The following is a 16,206-nucleotide window of genomic DNA, read 5'->3' on the forward strand; positions in this document are numbered from 1 at the left end:
AATAGCACGAGCTATCACCCAATCGGAAATGGCCTGATCGAGAACACCCATCGAAGATTAAAGGCAGCTCTTAAAGCAAGACCAATGGACTGGCATTCAAATTTAGGTTTGGTAATGTTGGGTATACACGCTAGTTACAACCAGGAATTAGATTGTTCCCCGGCCGAATTGGTTTTTGGAACCACTTTAAGATTACCTTTGGAATTCTTTGAAGATACTGCATCTGTCTCTCACCGTTCAGAATACGCAACACAACTTTCATCCTTATGTCAAATCTAACCTTTTCAGCAAGACGACCACAACCACCTCGCAAATCTTACCTGGACAAGGATCTTCAAACGTGTACCCATGTCTTTGTTAAAATAAGAGGCCACAGAACACCACTTCAAAATCATTACAAAGGACCATACAAAGTCTTAGAAAAGCATGACAAATACTTTGTATTGGCTATGTCCGGACGGGAAGATAGTGTTTCCATTGATAGGATTAAAGTAGCTCATTTGCCTAATAACATACCTTCGGATTCTGGCACACTAGATACTGTTCAGGACACTCAGGATACCGTATTAGACCAATCTAATCTACCTCTTGTTACAGATTTCGAGACACCAGAAACACCGGAACCAACAACGTTCACCAGACGTGGTCGCGAAATCCGAAAACCATTAAGATTCAGACAATAAGCCATGTTCATAAAAAGTGTTGTTTCCGTGAGAGGTGAAGTACAATTTAAATTATGCCACGAAACAAGTTCACGTGGCGAATATAGTGTGGTTGAACCCACATCCTGCCACCGTAATGTCCCCCCAATTAAAATTCCAATATTCATGTGTCAAACTAACATAGACTCTTTTGATAGTGTTCATTATTTCTTCGGAGCTAAAACTCACGAAATTACGACAAAAGCAGGTTCCCCTCCAGTTCCAAACGTCTGCGAGGGATGGAAACGAAATCTGGTTGCAGACAACATCGGGACATTACAACCGATCACGGAAACGTCCTGGACTACGGAAAATAAACTAACAGTAGAGTATAAATGGCCTACCTCGGCACACGGTAGTGTTGTGAATGCTTTACTGACTAAGTCGGATATTCTTTATGATCATTTGCAAAAACAAATGAAAAGTGCTATTGGACTTTTGTCCAATTGTGATGTGAAGAAAGGTTTCTGTACTGTTGGCACTAGAACCTTTATTTGGGATCCTCCCTCTGACATTGATTGTCCAAATACCACTCCTTTAGGTGTACATAAAATGTCCCTTCATTATAACAAAGGCCAAGACAAACCTTATCGTTTAGAAATTAAAGAATTGGGAATAAGTATTCATCATGAGGCACAATGTCCCCCGGGTACTTCTAATTGCTATGGAACTAATACGTTTTGTGATCCTGGTGGGTTAATTCTTGCCTATCACAATTGCTCGACTTTAGAAATGTCGCCCACTGTTATGAATAATAATATTCGTAGAATCACAGGAAACCCTGATGCTAGATTTGTTACAGAAGTCGGTGACGTTGTGAATGAGAAGTTCGTACACCTGACTGCAGAGCTTCATTACATGGAATGTCAGATGAACTCTGTGTTAACCACAATCTACTCCTTATTGGCCAGGCAATATCCAGGAGAATCTCTCAGTGGACTCCTCGGCGAACCCAAAGCTGCCATAACAATAGGTGATCTTATAACTGAACTGAGTTGCCAGGATATTAGTGGTATTATATTGCACGATTTACGTGTCGGCAACCTTTTCGCAACTCGTCCCGTCATAGAATTTCGTAATGCAGCTGGTAAAAGTGTTAAAGGCCAGTTGTATCGCGACGGGTTTGTCTACAAGAACGTAAAGTTTCTTGAGAATTACATCCCTGGACGAGTCATGACATTTAAAGTAAAGGGAAAGTATTATACATATGAGAATTATACTTTAGCTCATGTAAATACAAAGGTTCGTGAGTTGCAACCACGAATAACTCCAATTCATTATACCCCCTATAGTGTCGATTTCCAGTCTATAATGTCGGAACACCCTAGACCTTCTACTGGTCTTGACGACATGACCTCTATGCTTATGGCATTAAGTCAAGCACGACTGACGCACGACAAGTTGTATCATTTTATTAATTCTAATCTTAAGTCTAACGTAGACGCCGACATGGGTTACGTTGCCAAGACTGCACAGAACGTGGTAACAAATGTTTTTATCTCAGCAATCAGTGAGATTACTAACCCCATCTTATGTGGTATTTTTACGATATTCTTCTTTTTGGCCATGATATGGGGTGGTGTTTTGACATTCTGGGCATCTAAGTATTATGTTCCCATAGTTTGGAATGCCATTGGAGATAAAGTCCGTACTTATAGAACCACACCTAGCCAACCGCCTGATGAGTCGGACAATGCAAATAATATTACGGACTATGAATTATCGACCCGTAGTGGAAACTCTGAGCGAATAGGCCAACGCTTATAGGCCAACGCTTAACGCTATCCTCAGTTACCCGGACGTGCCTAATTAATTGATCGGATTTTCTTGTAAATATGCATGCATTCCTTTTGAGCATTTTACTGCCAGTTTTTCATTTTTTTACACAGAAAAATAATCCACCGTGACAGCTTGCGACCACGACGGAAACACAGACGATGACCAGCAAAGCAGCAAGCCAATTCAACTCGATTCACCGCACAACAACCTAACGACAAGACATTACCGGATTTCGGATAGAAACTATCATCTTGACAAGGAAGGGGCATGTGTGGCAACACGCATGTTTTCCCTGGCCTAGTTCTGACCACGCCGCATGTTTCCTGAAATTCAATACTGGAACACTAGACGGAAAGGATGCAGGCGGAGCTAAGCCTTCCTGCAGAGTTCAAACCAAGCTGCTGATACCCTGCTGGACAACCACGTTTTTCCTGAATGTTTGTTATAAAACGCCCTCGTAGTAATTGTTCGCTCTCTCAGTCGCTCGTATTCTCTCGGCCCTGTCGTTATTCTTGCCATCGCGCTGTAAACGTTCGCACGTTCTTTTAATAGTTAAATTCGCTGCAATTCAGTCACGTGTTAAACGCGCTTGAAACAAGTTAAACTTAAGCCACCTGGTAATTGCAATCGTGTGTTTCCATGCTTTTAATTCAGTAGTCTATATCAGCAAGAACACGCAAACAGACTTTAGCTTCAGCAAAGCAGCGACTGGGAATCCTACTTGTACGCTGCAAGCCTGCCGTCGCCTAAGATGCTCTAATCCGTAGCATTTGCTTCTTTTAACCGGATCGAATGATGTTTGCCACAGAAGAACTCTAGTCACCTAGAGAATTGTAGGACGCTTCTGAGGACAACTCCAATTACTTTTTAATGTCTGCACATGAATGAAGCACCTCAGACCGTTCGAGTTCGAACTCAGCTGGGCAACGCATACGATATCTATAGATTTTGATAGCGATGGGCCATCACGCAATTGATCCCATTAAGATGATAGCGCTGGGCCACGTGTAGTTTTGTTAATTGTGTAAAGTTGGTGTTTATTTAAAAAAAGGTTGCTATCAAATACCCGTTCGCACTTTTCTCGGTCATTTTATGCTGCCATCCCATTAGTCTTGGACAATTAACTAAGCCGCGCTAGAAGTTCGCACTTGCAAACGTAAGTCTGGTCTCAGAGTCGAATTTAGTATTTATTACCGACTGGAATCAATTGGTACGCTGCACCGCGATCACTTTTGCTTTTGTCAGGTTGGTTTCTAATTTACTTGTTGAGGAGTAAATCATGGTAGAAGTCTAACTGCTGTAAGCATGTTTTGTCTATAACACTATGCTAAGCAAGTAAACGTCTATTCTTCATGGTTATGTCAGTATGTATGTTTTAAGAAGGGGACGTTAAGTTTTTTTTGGCATACGTGTTTAACGTTACTTAATGGTGATTATTATCTGTGATAACACAAAGAAAAACAAAACTAATAGCTTTACAAGAAAAGGAGACATTCTACATCTAGCTCACAAGATTGGGAAAAAAGTTTGTAGGAGAGTAAAACGAGTACACAAAGGTTCTCAGAGTAATTACACCAAAAAGAGAATATCAAAATTCATCATGTGTTTATTTTATTTTTTCTGCCCATGCGGCAAAATAGAACATCTCATAACAAAAAAAAAAAAAAAATTTAGGCAAAAATTGTTTTAAGTCATAAACTTTTGCATGCATTTGTATAACCTTCTTCAAATGTATTTTGTGGTGCCTTTTCTTTCTTTGCAGTTTGTTTTACTATACTTTGCTATCTTATGGTCAAAGAAAAGGCAAAAAAAGGTGCACAAAACTAAATAAAAAATTGGATTAATTAAATATTTGGCTTTGTGACTGAACCGAATTCTATCCTACAACTTGGTCTGCTGACAAATGTTTCTTTTTATTATGACACACCAAGAGTATTTTGTTACCAGACATCAAGCAAGGACACATTTGTACCCTGTACCAGATTGTGGGCAAACATTTGTTAATGTTACCAACCACAGAAACATCCAGATGTAGCAAAAGAATAATTTTTTCACGACAACCAAGGGATAAGATGTGTCCAAATACTGCCACAAGGTTGTGTTATGTTTTAAAGCTCACATGACATCCACATTTATAGTAAGGATTTTTTGGACCTGTATGTGCAACAGATGACAACAACTGGTGTTGGTAAACACAGCAATCCTGTCAGTGACACTGTGGCGTTATCATACAGGAAACAAATTATTCATGCCATTAGTAATCCTCAAAATGTGTATGAAAAGATATAACCCTTTCAACTGGTAAATACAAGCATTACATAGTAATTTGATTCTAAAGTTTCAAACCCATTTACATTCTAAAAATGATTTGAAAACCTTTGCCCACCAGTCGGTTGATCGGTCACTAAAATATTCTTCTTCCTGTTTCAACAGCGTGATTGGACAGAATTTATTATTATTCTATTATAACTCTGCTTGCCCACTGTCCAACTGATTAAATGTAATAGAAATTGGCAACTTACAGTATTGGAGTAGGCCCAGATAAACACCCGAAAACCGTAACCTGTAGTGCAAAATTAAAATTTACAAAACCACTAGAATTATATCAGATGCGCAAAAGAGCCATAATAGTCAATGAGAGCTGCAGACAGGTTTCGACCTGTAAGGTCGCATTAGTGCAGCTGGTGACCGTGGCACATGCTGGCTGGTAGACTAGCAGGCACACAGATTTCCACTTTGTGGTACCTTTCGGTCAATGGGTACCAAACTACCCAAGCCAAATCGCGACATCCAGCAAGTCTACAAACCTAATGATCGCGGACATGCGCGGTGGGGCGATCGTGCCATTGCAAAAATATTGGGCGAAACTGTGGATGCCCGTCCAGGCGAAATCGACTTTTCACGATTAGCCTACTAATAAATCAGCTGACTGCAATTTGAAACTTTTGTTAGTTTCACTTGATACTATGCAGCAGGGTTTAGTAGCTTTTTTTTTAATTTAACGCGCGTAACCAATGTGTTTTTATTCTGTACCAAGGGACGTTTTAATACTGTGCAAGTGGATTACACAGCCTATGCCTTTCTCATCCTTTTATGCATAGCTGTTATGTTTAAAAGAAAGCGGACAAGAGTGCTGTGGATGCATTGATAAACCCAAATGAAACAGTGTTCTGCATGTTCATGCATTATATGCCAAAGGGGTTCTGGAAGTCCAAGTACATTTTACATATAACCCTTGTCAAGACACAAACACCCTTACAAAAGCACCAGGATTATAAGTTGTGGCCTGACAGGCAAGGACTGTTACAACATGTTCTGACCATTTTGTTATTTTGTAGTCATCTCTTTATAGTGATTCTATTATCACTTTGCCAATCCGTTCTTAAGGTTAAACTATGGACATGAAGGGCGAAAAACTGTTACGCTTGAATGCGTATGCGACATAGCATGGATGAAAAACTAATTGGAGATGGCTCCTACTCCTCGACTTTCTTTAGATCGTCGTGCAGTGCTTGCGAAAAGCAATTTTGCCCCAATTTAGTTCCGAAATGTTGTAAACTGCATAAAAGTGTTGTAATGTCGGTCTACAGGGCGAACGTAAAAGGTGAGGCAATCAGACTTCGCAGGACGAATAAACGCGAAGAGGATTTCTGCGACAGCCTAGACAGATTGCAACGTAAATGGTACAACAAAGGCATTGCAGTGGATAGAAGATGATACCAACCCTACTATCCCCGACGCGGACAAAAAGGACGGAGATGAACCTCACAGAAAAAGAAAGAACACTTCAGCATCACCGACACTGCCTTGCATATTCTGAAGGTTCCCTCACTTGCCAGAATTATGGCATATATGTATAGCCTTGTGCACGCTGAGGAGCTTTTCCATTGACAAAGGGGATGAAAACGTTGCTAAAGCACTATGTAACCCAGCACCAGTCCACTTTTGTAAATCAACCGAACATTGCGGATTGCTTTTATGTATTTTTGTTGAACAACCACATGTTTTTCGTGTGTGTTTTAACGTGGTCTACGCCGTTCGTCTTATCGGCGCGTCCCTTATCTCTATCTGCGTCAGATGTTGTTTCTCCACCGTGATCGTAATTCTCTTACTTTTTAATGCAAAGCTGGTGGTAACTCAGTGTTTTGCCTTGCACAGTAGCATTGCTAGTCCTTAAATATCATATATTGTGTTGTTTACTGCAAAGAACTGAAGATGCCCTTGGGGCGAAATATATATTCGCGATCAAACTGATCCTGAGTGTTATTACGAAAGTTAGTGATCGCTAGGCTTGCATCTGCAGTTTTGGGTAGATCCCAATATTTTTATTTTTGAAGTCAACTTGTAATGAAGTAAAATCCGACCGAAGATAGATTACTAAGTATCCTAAGATTTTTGTCCTCGGGTGCAACCTAACGAAAAAGAGGAAGGGGGTGAGAAAAGATCGAGATGATGTGCGCAGGAAGCCATCGGAGATCAAACGCGAGGAATATGCTCTCCAACAAAAGCTCTGGATAAGAAATCGATCCAAACTCGCGAAGATCTTGCTCGATGACGCGCCTCTCAATCCTAAAGCATCGAGGAGGTTGAGAAAGTTTATATTGGAAGGTTCGAAGACGAGTTACCCCAGCCAGTGAGCAAATTGTGAATGCGAAAATCGACAGACTACTGAGCAAGAATGTTCGATCAAGGTCAAGATTCAACATCTGAAGCTGATGCGTTCAAAGGTCCTTTGCAGGATCTTCAGCATCTGGTTGCGTGTAGGAAAAGTCCCCAAGCAACTGAACGAAAGCAGCAATACTTTGATTCCGAAGTCCAATAATGAACAGGAGGATGTCGGAAAGTGGCGACCAATTACCATCGGGTCGTAAAATCCCATTCCCGAAACAGCGCAAGAAGCAACTGAAGAAGATACCGATGACGTCACAACGGTTACCGGGGAAGATTCCGACACAGACGATTTGTCTACCGTATCAGGCTAGGAAGAGACAAGAGATGAAAGTGTGCCATTCTAAGACAAGAGATTTTTGTGGCCGTAGAAAAAGTACGAAAACTGGCAAGGACGTTTCGGCATTCTTTTCTTAAAAATGATAAACTGCAAGATTTCGTGAAGGAAGCGCTTGGTAACGAACTTCAATTAAGCTTGGATTGCAAAACTAGGTGGAACAGTTTACTGTACATGATCCAGACATATTTACGCATAAAGAACGAGGAGGCAAAGGCAGTAATTGATTTTAACATTGACGTTGCGGTATCTGCAGCGGAGTTAAAGTTACTGGAAAGTGTTACAAAAAGTCTGTCTCCTGTTGAACAGGCTTTAAAAAAAATTTCCACGCAGAATGCAACGTTGATGACAGCTGATGGTGCCTTCCGATTTATTTTTTCGCAGTTGGAACAAAGTCAAATTTGCCGTGAGGTGCTGTCATCCGTTAAAAATCGCTTAACGCAACCCCGAAACAGTGTTATTGTAGGTCATCTCAAGTTCTTGCACACGACCCTGTCGAACAGTTCGAAATTAATTCTAATGAAGCTTTTTCCAACTGATGCATCAACATTAACAAGTGAAGAAATGGATATCAACCAAGAAGTTTCCATCAGCAGCGAAAAGTCGTTGGAAAAAACATTTCCCCCAAACAAGTTGCAAGTCGGGTCACCACTTTAGAAACATTTCAAGGAACTGGTTGCCGCACATCCAATTTTAAAATTGTATTTGTGTTGTGTTTATATTGTGTATTTTTCGCATAGTGTTAATTATCTAATTTGTTTTTTCTTCTTTGCTGCGTAAAATACAAAAAAAAATAATTATGTTGCAAATTTTTTGCAACAAACAAACGTTAAAGTTAAATCAGTTTTATGGCGGAAACTTGGACTACAAAAGACGTCGTTGATACGGATTTGTAACGACAACGTTTTGGGCGCAACCTAGCGGTACAAAAATTCTGTTTATTTGTTTTTACGTTTTGTAGCTTAACCCTGGGAACTTGCAAAATTAAATGTTTGCGTGTGTAATAGACTAATTTTAGTCGTTTGAATAATGTAATTACGCACGAAAACAATGTCAATTTTTTTTTCGGAATCCCGGGAAGTAAACAAATCCGGGAAATAGAGGAACCCTACCTTGTTTCGGTTTGATAAGGCATGTAACTTCTGAGTGGCCAATTTCTCGCATGGTCGCACAAGTTGGCAAATTGCATTGAAGTTATTTACAGTAAATAAAAATGTGTAATTGAAGTAATACATAAACACAAAACTAAGAATAAAAAATAGTCTTATCTTTGTTTGTACAGCAATACACATACTTTCTGTTAAGAAAGCTGAATGATGTTAGCGGAGATATAATTGCTAATGCTTAAATACAATTACAAAGTTAATTATTCCACTTATGAACTGCTGTTTTCAATACAATATGCGTTAAAAAAACATGTTTATTACAAAGTAATAGAGACAGTCGTGTATTTTATAGTGAGCTGCAGACAGGGTCCTGTTTCAGTGCAGCTATGGTGTGACCTACAACGATCTTGTCAGTAAAAACCGACAAAACTTCCACTTTGTGGTAATAAAAGTGGAAACACCAAGCAAAATATAAACCAACAGTGCCATAGAGCTCCGCGTCATGAAGTATTAGGGCCGATAACGATCTTGTCAGATAAATAGTCCATTATGCATAATCTGTAAATGCATCTTTGCAAACATAAATACGTTCCATGTTGCTGCCATGCTATGATTTCTATGGTGCCATGCCCTTATATGGGGATTCTCCAAGCGCATGTCCTCTTCTAGCAATAATTTCAGTGAATTTGTAAAAGCAATTCATAACTATATTAAGGAGGTGCTTAGCTGCCCCTTTCTTACGTAATAGGTTGTTGATTAACACCAAGGTGCACAACTAATTAGTGCTGTATAACTGCTCTTTTTTAAATAACAACTGCATTATCCACAAATACGGTGTCACATTGGTCCCATGCTGGTGCCAGTTTGGTGGGATTTGTGCCACGTGGGCCATGTTGGTGCCACTTTTTGGTTACGAACAGTCGGCCTTCAATCACTCCTCCGCTCTCTATACCTACAATGTTACCACAACCAACAAGCTGATACACTACACACACGGACCAACTCTAAACCCTACCTTGCTATCCCGATCCCTAACTAACCTGTCATGCCGAAAAGGGCAGCCCCACTAGCCCTCTGCAACCCACAACGTAACGAACGACAAACACTACGGAATTCGCCAATCCCTACAGGATCGCCATCTTTCAGGCGTGATCATAATTCGGTTGCTTTCCGTGCGTTTTCCAGCCCTCCTGGACCTATACGTACATCTTATGACCCTGATCAACGACCTGCGAGAACGTCACCTTTACTCGTGTAGTATCCGCTGACTCCATGGAGAGATCGCCTCTCCAGTTAAGTACGATAACTCCGGACAACACACTCGTGCTTTTCACCCGTCCTTTGACCCTTTTGAATAACATTCTGGTTGGTCAAGGAAAGTGTTCGAAAGGCTTAACCATATTCATTGGAACTTACCCTTCATATATAAGTGCAGAGAAGGCTTGACCACACTTGTTTAGTCAGCCCGGAACTTTTTAGGACTACTACATTGTTTTGTAGTAGTGGTGAGCGCCACGTGGCCAGCGCGTGTCTTGTTTTTATTTTTGTTACGATATGAATTACGCCAGAGCTGTAGGCGGCTCGTTCTGTGCCAGAGACGCCTGATTCAATCCAGGTTTGAAGCGTCTAGAAATTTACCAATTGTTGCGCCAGTTAAATCCGATTCCCGAGCGTAGAGAAAAAAATAACGCAGCTGATTGATTGATATTAAATATTTTAACGACCCTGTTAGCAGCCCGTTTACCTTTTCTTTCTAGTTCTCTTGTCGTTTATTGTGTTTTTATCCACTGTATAATTTACTGCCGTAGGATCCGTTGTCGTTTCAGACCTTGGAGCGCCACTTTCCTTCCCAGTGCGACTGGCTGCAATCTCATTATTCGTGAGGAAATCACCTTTACATGGGCATGCCGTTTTATTTCTTTGTATATTGTTCATCTGCGTAGTTGCTTTTTCGCGCAAAATAAACATGATTTGAGTTTGATTTATATGATTGTGAAGCTCTGCTATTGTTGAGATGGTGGAATGTTCCATGCTGATACCTAGTAACAATATAATTTTTTTTTTGCTACTGTGAAACATTTTATTGCCTGTAATTTCAGCATAAACTGTGTGCGAGTTGTATTAGCGATTTTTACTAGTTGTACCGGAATATCATGTACTCCAGTCACTGCAATGCGTGCGGAGTAATAAGTCTAATGCCACGAAAGATAATTTGAAGAACGAACTTCAGAATGCCAAATAAACAGTAAAACAATTTTTAATTCTGGTGAAATAACAAAAATATCATGATTACATCGCCACTAGTATGCTGTGTGTGTGTTTTCTATGTTGTGATTGTTTGACGTCATCTCAATGTGCCGTTGTTGCGTCACACGAACATTTGTCTTAGTGGAACACTGCTACCTGCCACTGCTGTTGACTTGTTATTGTCTACCAGTGCTGCTGACCTATTGTAAATGTATTTTCTATTTGAATAGCCTATTGCATAAAGATAATTTAAATGCCAATGTTTTCCGCTGACTGGTTGATCTGAAATCTCCCGAAATTTGTGACTCTGGTGCTATAATAATTCGGAAAGCAGAATTTGCTTATTTCTGTGTGTTTGTTTTTGGTCGCTAATTATACAACTATTTATGTAGAAACCGCAGCTCCGTCAAAATAAAGCGGATTTGTTCGTTTTCTTGGAAGAGGGTTGCGCGTTACGACTATTATAGAAAACCCCCTGTTGCACTGTCCGGGCGCAGGAGTCACGCCCACCCGCACTGCCAAGGGCAGCGTAACATCGTTTCGAATTATTTGGATTCATTATTCAGCCCGTTTCGAATTATTTGGATTATTCTCAGCCATCGAATTATTTGGATTTATTCTCAGCCCGTTTCGAACTAGTTGGATTTATTCTCAGCCCGTTTCGAACCAGTTGGATTTATTACCATTTGAAATGTGTGATTCTGCTTCACCGTCTTCGTCTTCCAGTCGAGGACCCGGCGGTTTTGCTAGTATCAAGCTGCGCGCACGCATGGCAACAATCTTGTCTGCGTGTTGGAGAGTTAATGCTGAAAATTGACAACGCTGTGCTTGTTAAAGAATACCTGCCACAGTTGGAGAAGTGTTTTTCCGACCTGATTGATGCCTATGCGCCGCTTGCTGAAAACAGCGAAGAATTAGCTCTAGCAAGACAGGATTGCCAGCGCGCAAAACGTGAACTCGATGTTGCGGAGTGGTTTGCCAACGCCAAGAAGTCAACTGGGCGTCGGAAGACTATATCAAGCCGATCGTCGAGTTCACATGTTGACGTACATAGCAATGTTTCCTCCACATCCTCGATTACCCGTCAAAGAATAGCCGCTCGTGTTAAACTTCAATTGGCTCGGGTGTCACAGCGTCAAGTCAATGAAGATTCTGAACTTGCAAGGCGTCAAGCAGTACTTGATGCTGACCTTGCAAGGCGTCGAGCAGAACTTGATGCTGAACGAAGAAGAAAACAGGTCGACGACGAGGTTGAGATGGCCGAGGCTGAAGTACGTGCGTGGGAGGAAGAATCCATTGCTGGAGATCCCCTGCAGTGTGACCAAAGACATCCTTCCGTGACAAGTTCCTCTGTCGGGGGGCTCCGACCTGAGTTCAATAGTGCGCCGGTAAATGCTTTATACCAACCTGCTGTCCCTGTCGTGCCACGGTCACACCCAACTTGAGTGGACACGAAGCCGTTTTCCCGCAATCTGTCAGCGCACCCGTTGCTAAGTCATATTAAGGTCCTGATCCCTTTCCGTCGAACATACAGGATGTTGTCTCTCCGTCGCGTAGATACGTCCCAGAAGAGGACTTCATACAACAGCGAATCGTTTTGCCCCAGCCCGCGGTCAAAAAGTTTGATGGTGATCCGTTGAACTACTGGTCATTTGTTCGTGCTATTGAGTCCCATGTTCATAGCCGAACGAAGTCCCAAGATTCACGGCTAGTTTGTTTGTTGCAATTCTGCGAAGACTTCATTGCTGCTAAACTTGAGATCTACAGCAAGGATAAGATCTCAGGATACTCGAAAGCCCGTTCCCGACTTGAATACGATTACGGACAAACCCATATTATTGCCAACGCATGTCAACGTCGGCTCAAACAATTTCCGCCAGTCAAGCAAGGTCGACCAAAAGACCTGATGGAATTTTCTGACCTTTTAGAAAAGTGTCGCAGCTCACTCGAAGATATTGAGGAGTACGCGAGCTTGAACTCCTTGGATACGTTAAGACAGCTAATTCGAAAACTGCCGTTCCGGCTTCAAGAGAAGTGGATCGAACGTTCCGTTCAAGTGCTCGACGAGACTGGATCCCAAGCCGGATATCTCGCCTTTACAAATTTTGCCGTAGAGCGAGCGCGCATCGCCAACTCGTTGTTCGGTGTCGAGGCTGTCTACGAAAGCGTGCACGAAAAACCCGTCCCTGTTTCGGTAAAGAAGGGTCCTCGTGCTGCTGCGTACAACGTCTCGTCGTCGACATCCAGTCAGCCTCGAAGTCAAAACCCACCTACTCCCGTTTCATGTGCGTGCTGTAACAAGCCTCACGACCTGTCCAAGTGCCCGAAATTCGACGGAATGTCTCCCCAGGATAGACGCGGGTTTGTTGTCACAAATGGATTGTGTTTTAAATGCCTTTGTTCAGGTCATCGTTGCGGGAAATGCACGATTCGCAAGCCATGCTCGGTAGAAGGTTGCACTGGCACTTTTCACCACACAAAGTTGCATGGCGCCTTTCAGAAGAGGCGACCCGGCAAGATTACAGAGAACCCTGCCCCGAAGCCACCGCCGGTAGAACAATCGGCAACGATAATGGAAGCTACAACGGACAACTGCGGAGTCTACCTCAACGTCGTTCCCGTAAAGGTCAGACACAACGACATCGAGGTAAATACGTACGCTTTTCTTGATCAAGGGCGAACAAGGTCTGATTGATAAACTTGGTCTGCAATCCAAGGATCGAAAGATTTGTCTGAGCACTCTGACAGATCAATCGCGAGTGTACCAAGGCTCCACTGTGTCCTTCACCGTCATGCCGCTTGATGACGGAGAGCCGTTGTTGTTGCCGGAAGTGCTGTCCATCGACAAAATTCCCGTGTCGCCGAATAGGATCCCTGATGCGAAGAAGCTTGCGGAGTTCAACCACCTCAAGGAGTTGCCCCTGCGTCGCCTGGAAGGGGGAACTGTGACGATACTGATCGGAGCCGATAACCCCGCAGCCTTCCACGTACAGTGTACACGTTCTGGACCGCAGGGGACACCTTGTGCTGTAAATACATCTCTTGGCTGGTCACTCTTTGGTCCCGCACTTGGATCGTCTGCAAGGAGCGAAGCACATGTCCGTTTTTTAAAGGTTGCACAAGTCATGTTCCAACGGGAGATAGAGTGTTTGTGGAAGAGCGACTTTGGCGACGGAACATCAGTATTCAACATACCCACATCCAGGGAAGATCGAATTGTTTATGACATGATGAAGGCATCGGTGAAGCACCAAGATGGACATTTTGAGCTCCCATTACCATGGAGACCTGGAATCGAAAAGTTGCCACCCAGCCGCCAGATGGCGGAAAAGCGACTGGTCGGTTTGAAAAAACGATTTTCCAACAACGATGTTCTGCAAAAGGGATACGTAGACACGGTGCAAACGTACATATCCAAAGGATACGCTGAAGAAATTCCCGACAACAAGGTCGTGACAGACAATCGCATCTGGTACTTGCCTCACCACCCAGTATTTAACCCACACAAGCCTGACAAGCTTCGTGTGGTCTTTGATTGTGCTGCCCGAAGCAGAAGCGTCTCACTGAACGACGCACTGATGCAAGGTCCTGATTTTGTAAACAGTTTGGTTGGCGTGCTAACCCGTTTTCGCTGTCAGCCAGTTGCCTTGATTGCCGACATCGAGGCAATGTTCCACCAGGTTCAGGTGGAACCCCGTGATCGCGATGCACTTCGATTTCTCTGGTGGCCCGGTGGAGATCTGACCTGTACACCGACGCCTCACCGGATGAAAGTGCACTTATTTGGTGCAACGTCCTCTCCGAGTTGCGCCACCTTCTGTCTGAGGCAGACCGCAGATTTATTCGGAAAAACTTTGATCCACAGGTTGAATCCGTTTTGTGGCGCAATTTTTATGTGGACGACTGCCTCGCATCCGTCAAGGATATAGAAACTGCTATCGCTGTTCGTCTTCGTTTGAAAGACCTGCTAGCCAGAGGAGGATTTCGCTTGACAAAGTGGCTTTCTAACGAACAGCGCGTTTTGGAGTCGGTTCCCGAAAACGATCGAGCAAAGGTTGTGAAATCGCGTTGCCTCGATGATGCTACGCAACAGAGAGTCCTTGGTGTTCATTGGTCTGTTGCGGAGGATGCATTTCGGTTCAAAGTCAAACTACCGAGCAGGCCGCACACGCGTAGAGGAATCCTTTCAGCTGTCAGTTCACTTTACGACCCTCTGGGTTTCGTATCTCCCGTGATTCTAAGGGCCAAGTTATTGCTGCAGGACTTGTGCAGATTGGAACTGAATTGGGATGACGGCATTCCGGAATTGATATCCGATAACTGGAAGAGGTGGCTTGCTGAGTTGCCTCACTTAAGCAATGTTGTCGTTCCACGTTGCTTCAGGTCTTCGGAACTGAAACCTCCATTGAAGTATCAACTGCATCATTTCGCTGACGCATCTAAGTATGCGTATGGCGCCGTGTCATATCTTCGCATCAAAGACGATCACAGGACAGTGATGTGTTCTTTTCTGATTGGAAAATCCCGACTTGCCCCGTTGAACACGAAGACAATCCCTCGACTGGAGCTCACCGCTGCTGTGCTCGCTGCGAGGTTGGATCGCCTCATGAGAAAGGAACTAGACTTGCCCATTGAAAGTTCAGGAGTGATTCCACTGCTGTTCTGTTAAGCATTCGAAATGCAACCAAACGGTTTCCAGTTTTTGTCGCCAATCGCCTGGCAGAGATTGAGCGACTGACCGACATAACGAATTGGAAACACGTTCCTACAAAATTAAATCCCGCAGATGATGCCTCAAGAGGTCTATCCGCTGATGCCCTTGTCAATTCGAGTCGCTGGTTAAAAGGCCCAATGTTTCTCCTGGAGCCAGAAACCAACTGGCCGTCGCAACCGCCAAATGCTGCCGATGTTCCTGAGGAATTTAATCCGATGGGGAAGACTGCATCCTCCTGTACTGTTAACGTACATCAGCCGAAGCACCCCATGGATCGAATCATTGAACGTTACTCGTGCCTACATCGATTAAAGAAAGCCGTGGTTTGGTGGATGAGATTTAAGATATTTTTGGTACATCGAAGGACATTATCAGTTGTCCCGTCAACTAATATTGACTTGTCTGAGTTGAAGATCGCCGAGTTGGAACTTGTCAAGTACGAGCAGCGGAAAAGCTTTGCTACACTTCTCTCTGCATTAAGTGGAAATTCCCGATTGAAAAAGACTGACTGCAGTCGTTCCGTGTACAAGTTAAACCCTGTTCTGATTGATCAAGTGCTCCGTGTTGGTGGACGTTTAGACAAAGCGCCGATTAGTTTCAACGCGAGACATCCTGCAATCATGTCTCATTCTTCGCATTTGACTGACCTATTAA

At 43.0% G+C, this 16,206-nt stretch overlaps 1 protein-coding gene and 1 pseudogene across 1 annotated transcript; both read left to right on the forward strand.

Annotated features, from left to right (window-relative positions):
* LOC145890325 (uncharacterized) lies at positions 1-683 on the forward strand (annotated as a pseudogene).
* A 3-nt stretch (positions 684-686) lies between these two features.
* Positions 687-2,468, forward strand: LOC145890326 (uncharacterized). The gene has a single exon (XM_082981323.1). It carries the CDS (start codon positions 687-689, stop codon positions 2,466-2,468), a length of 1,782 nt encoding a protein of 593 aa, XP_082837449.1.
* Positions 2,469-16,206: the final 13,738 nt, after the last annotated feature.

The sequence above is a fragment of the Ascidia mentula genome, chromosome 2, assembly GCF_947561715.1.
Source record: "Ascidia mentula chromosome 2, kaAscMent1.1, whole genome shotgun sequence".
NCBI classification, from domain to species: domain Eukaryota; kingdom Metazoa; phylum Chordata; class Ascidiacea; order Phlebobranchia; family Ascidiidae; genus Ascidia; species Ascidia mentula.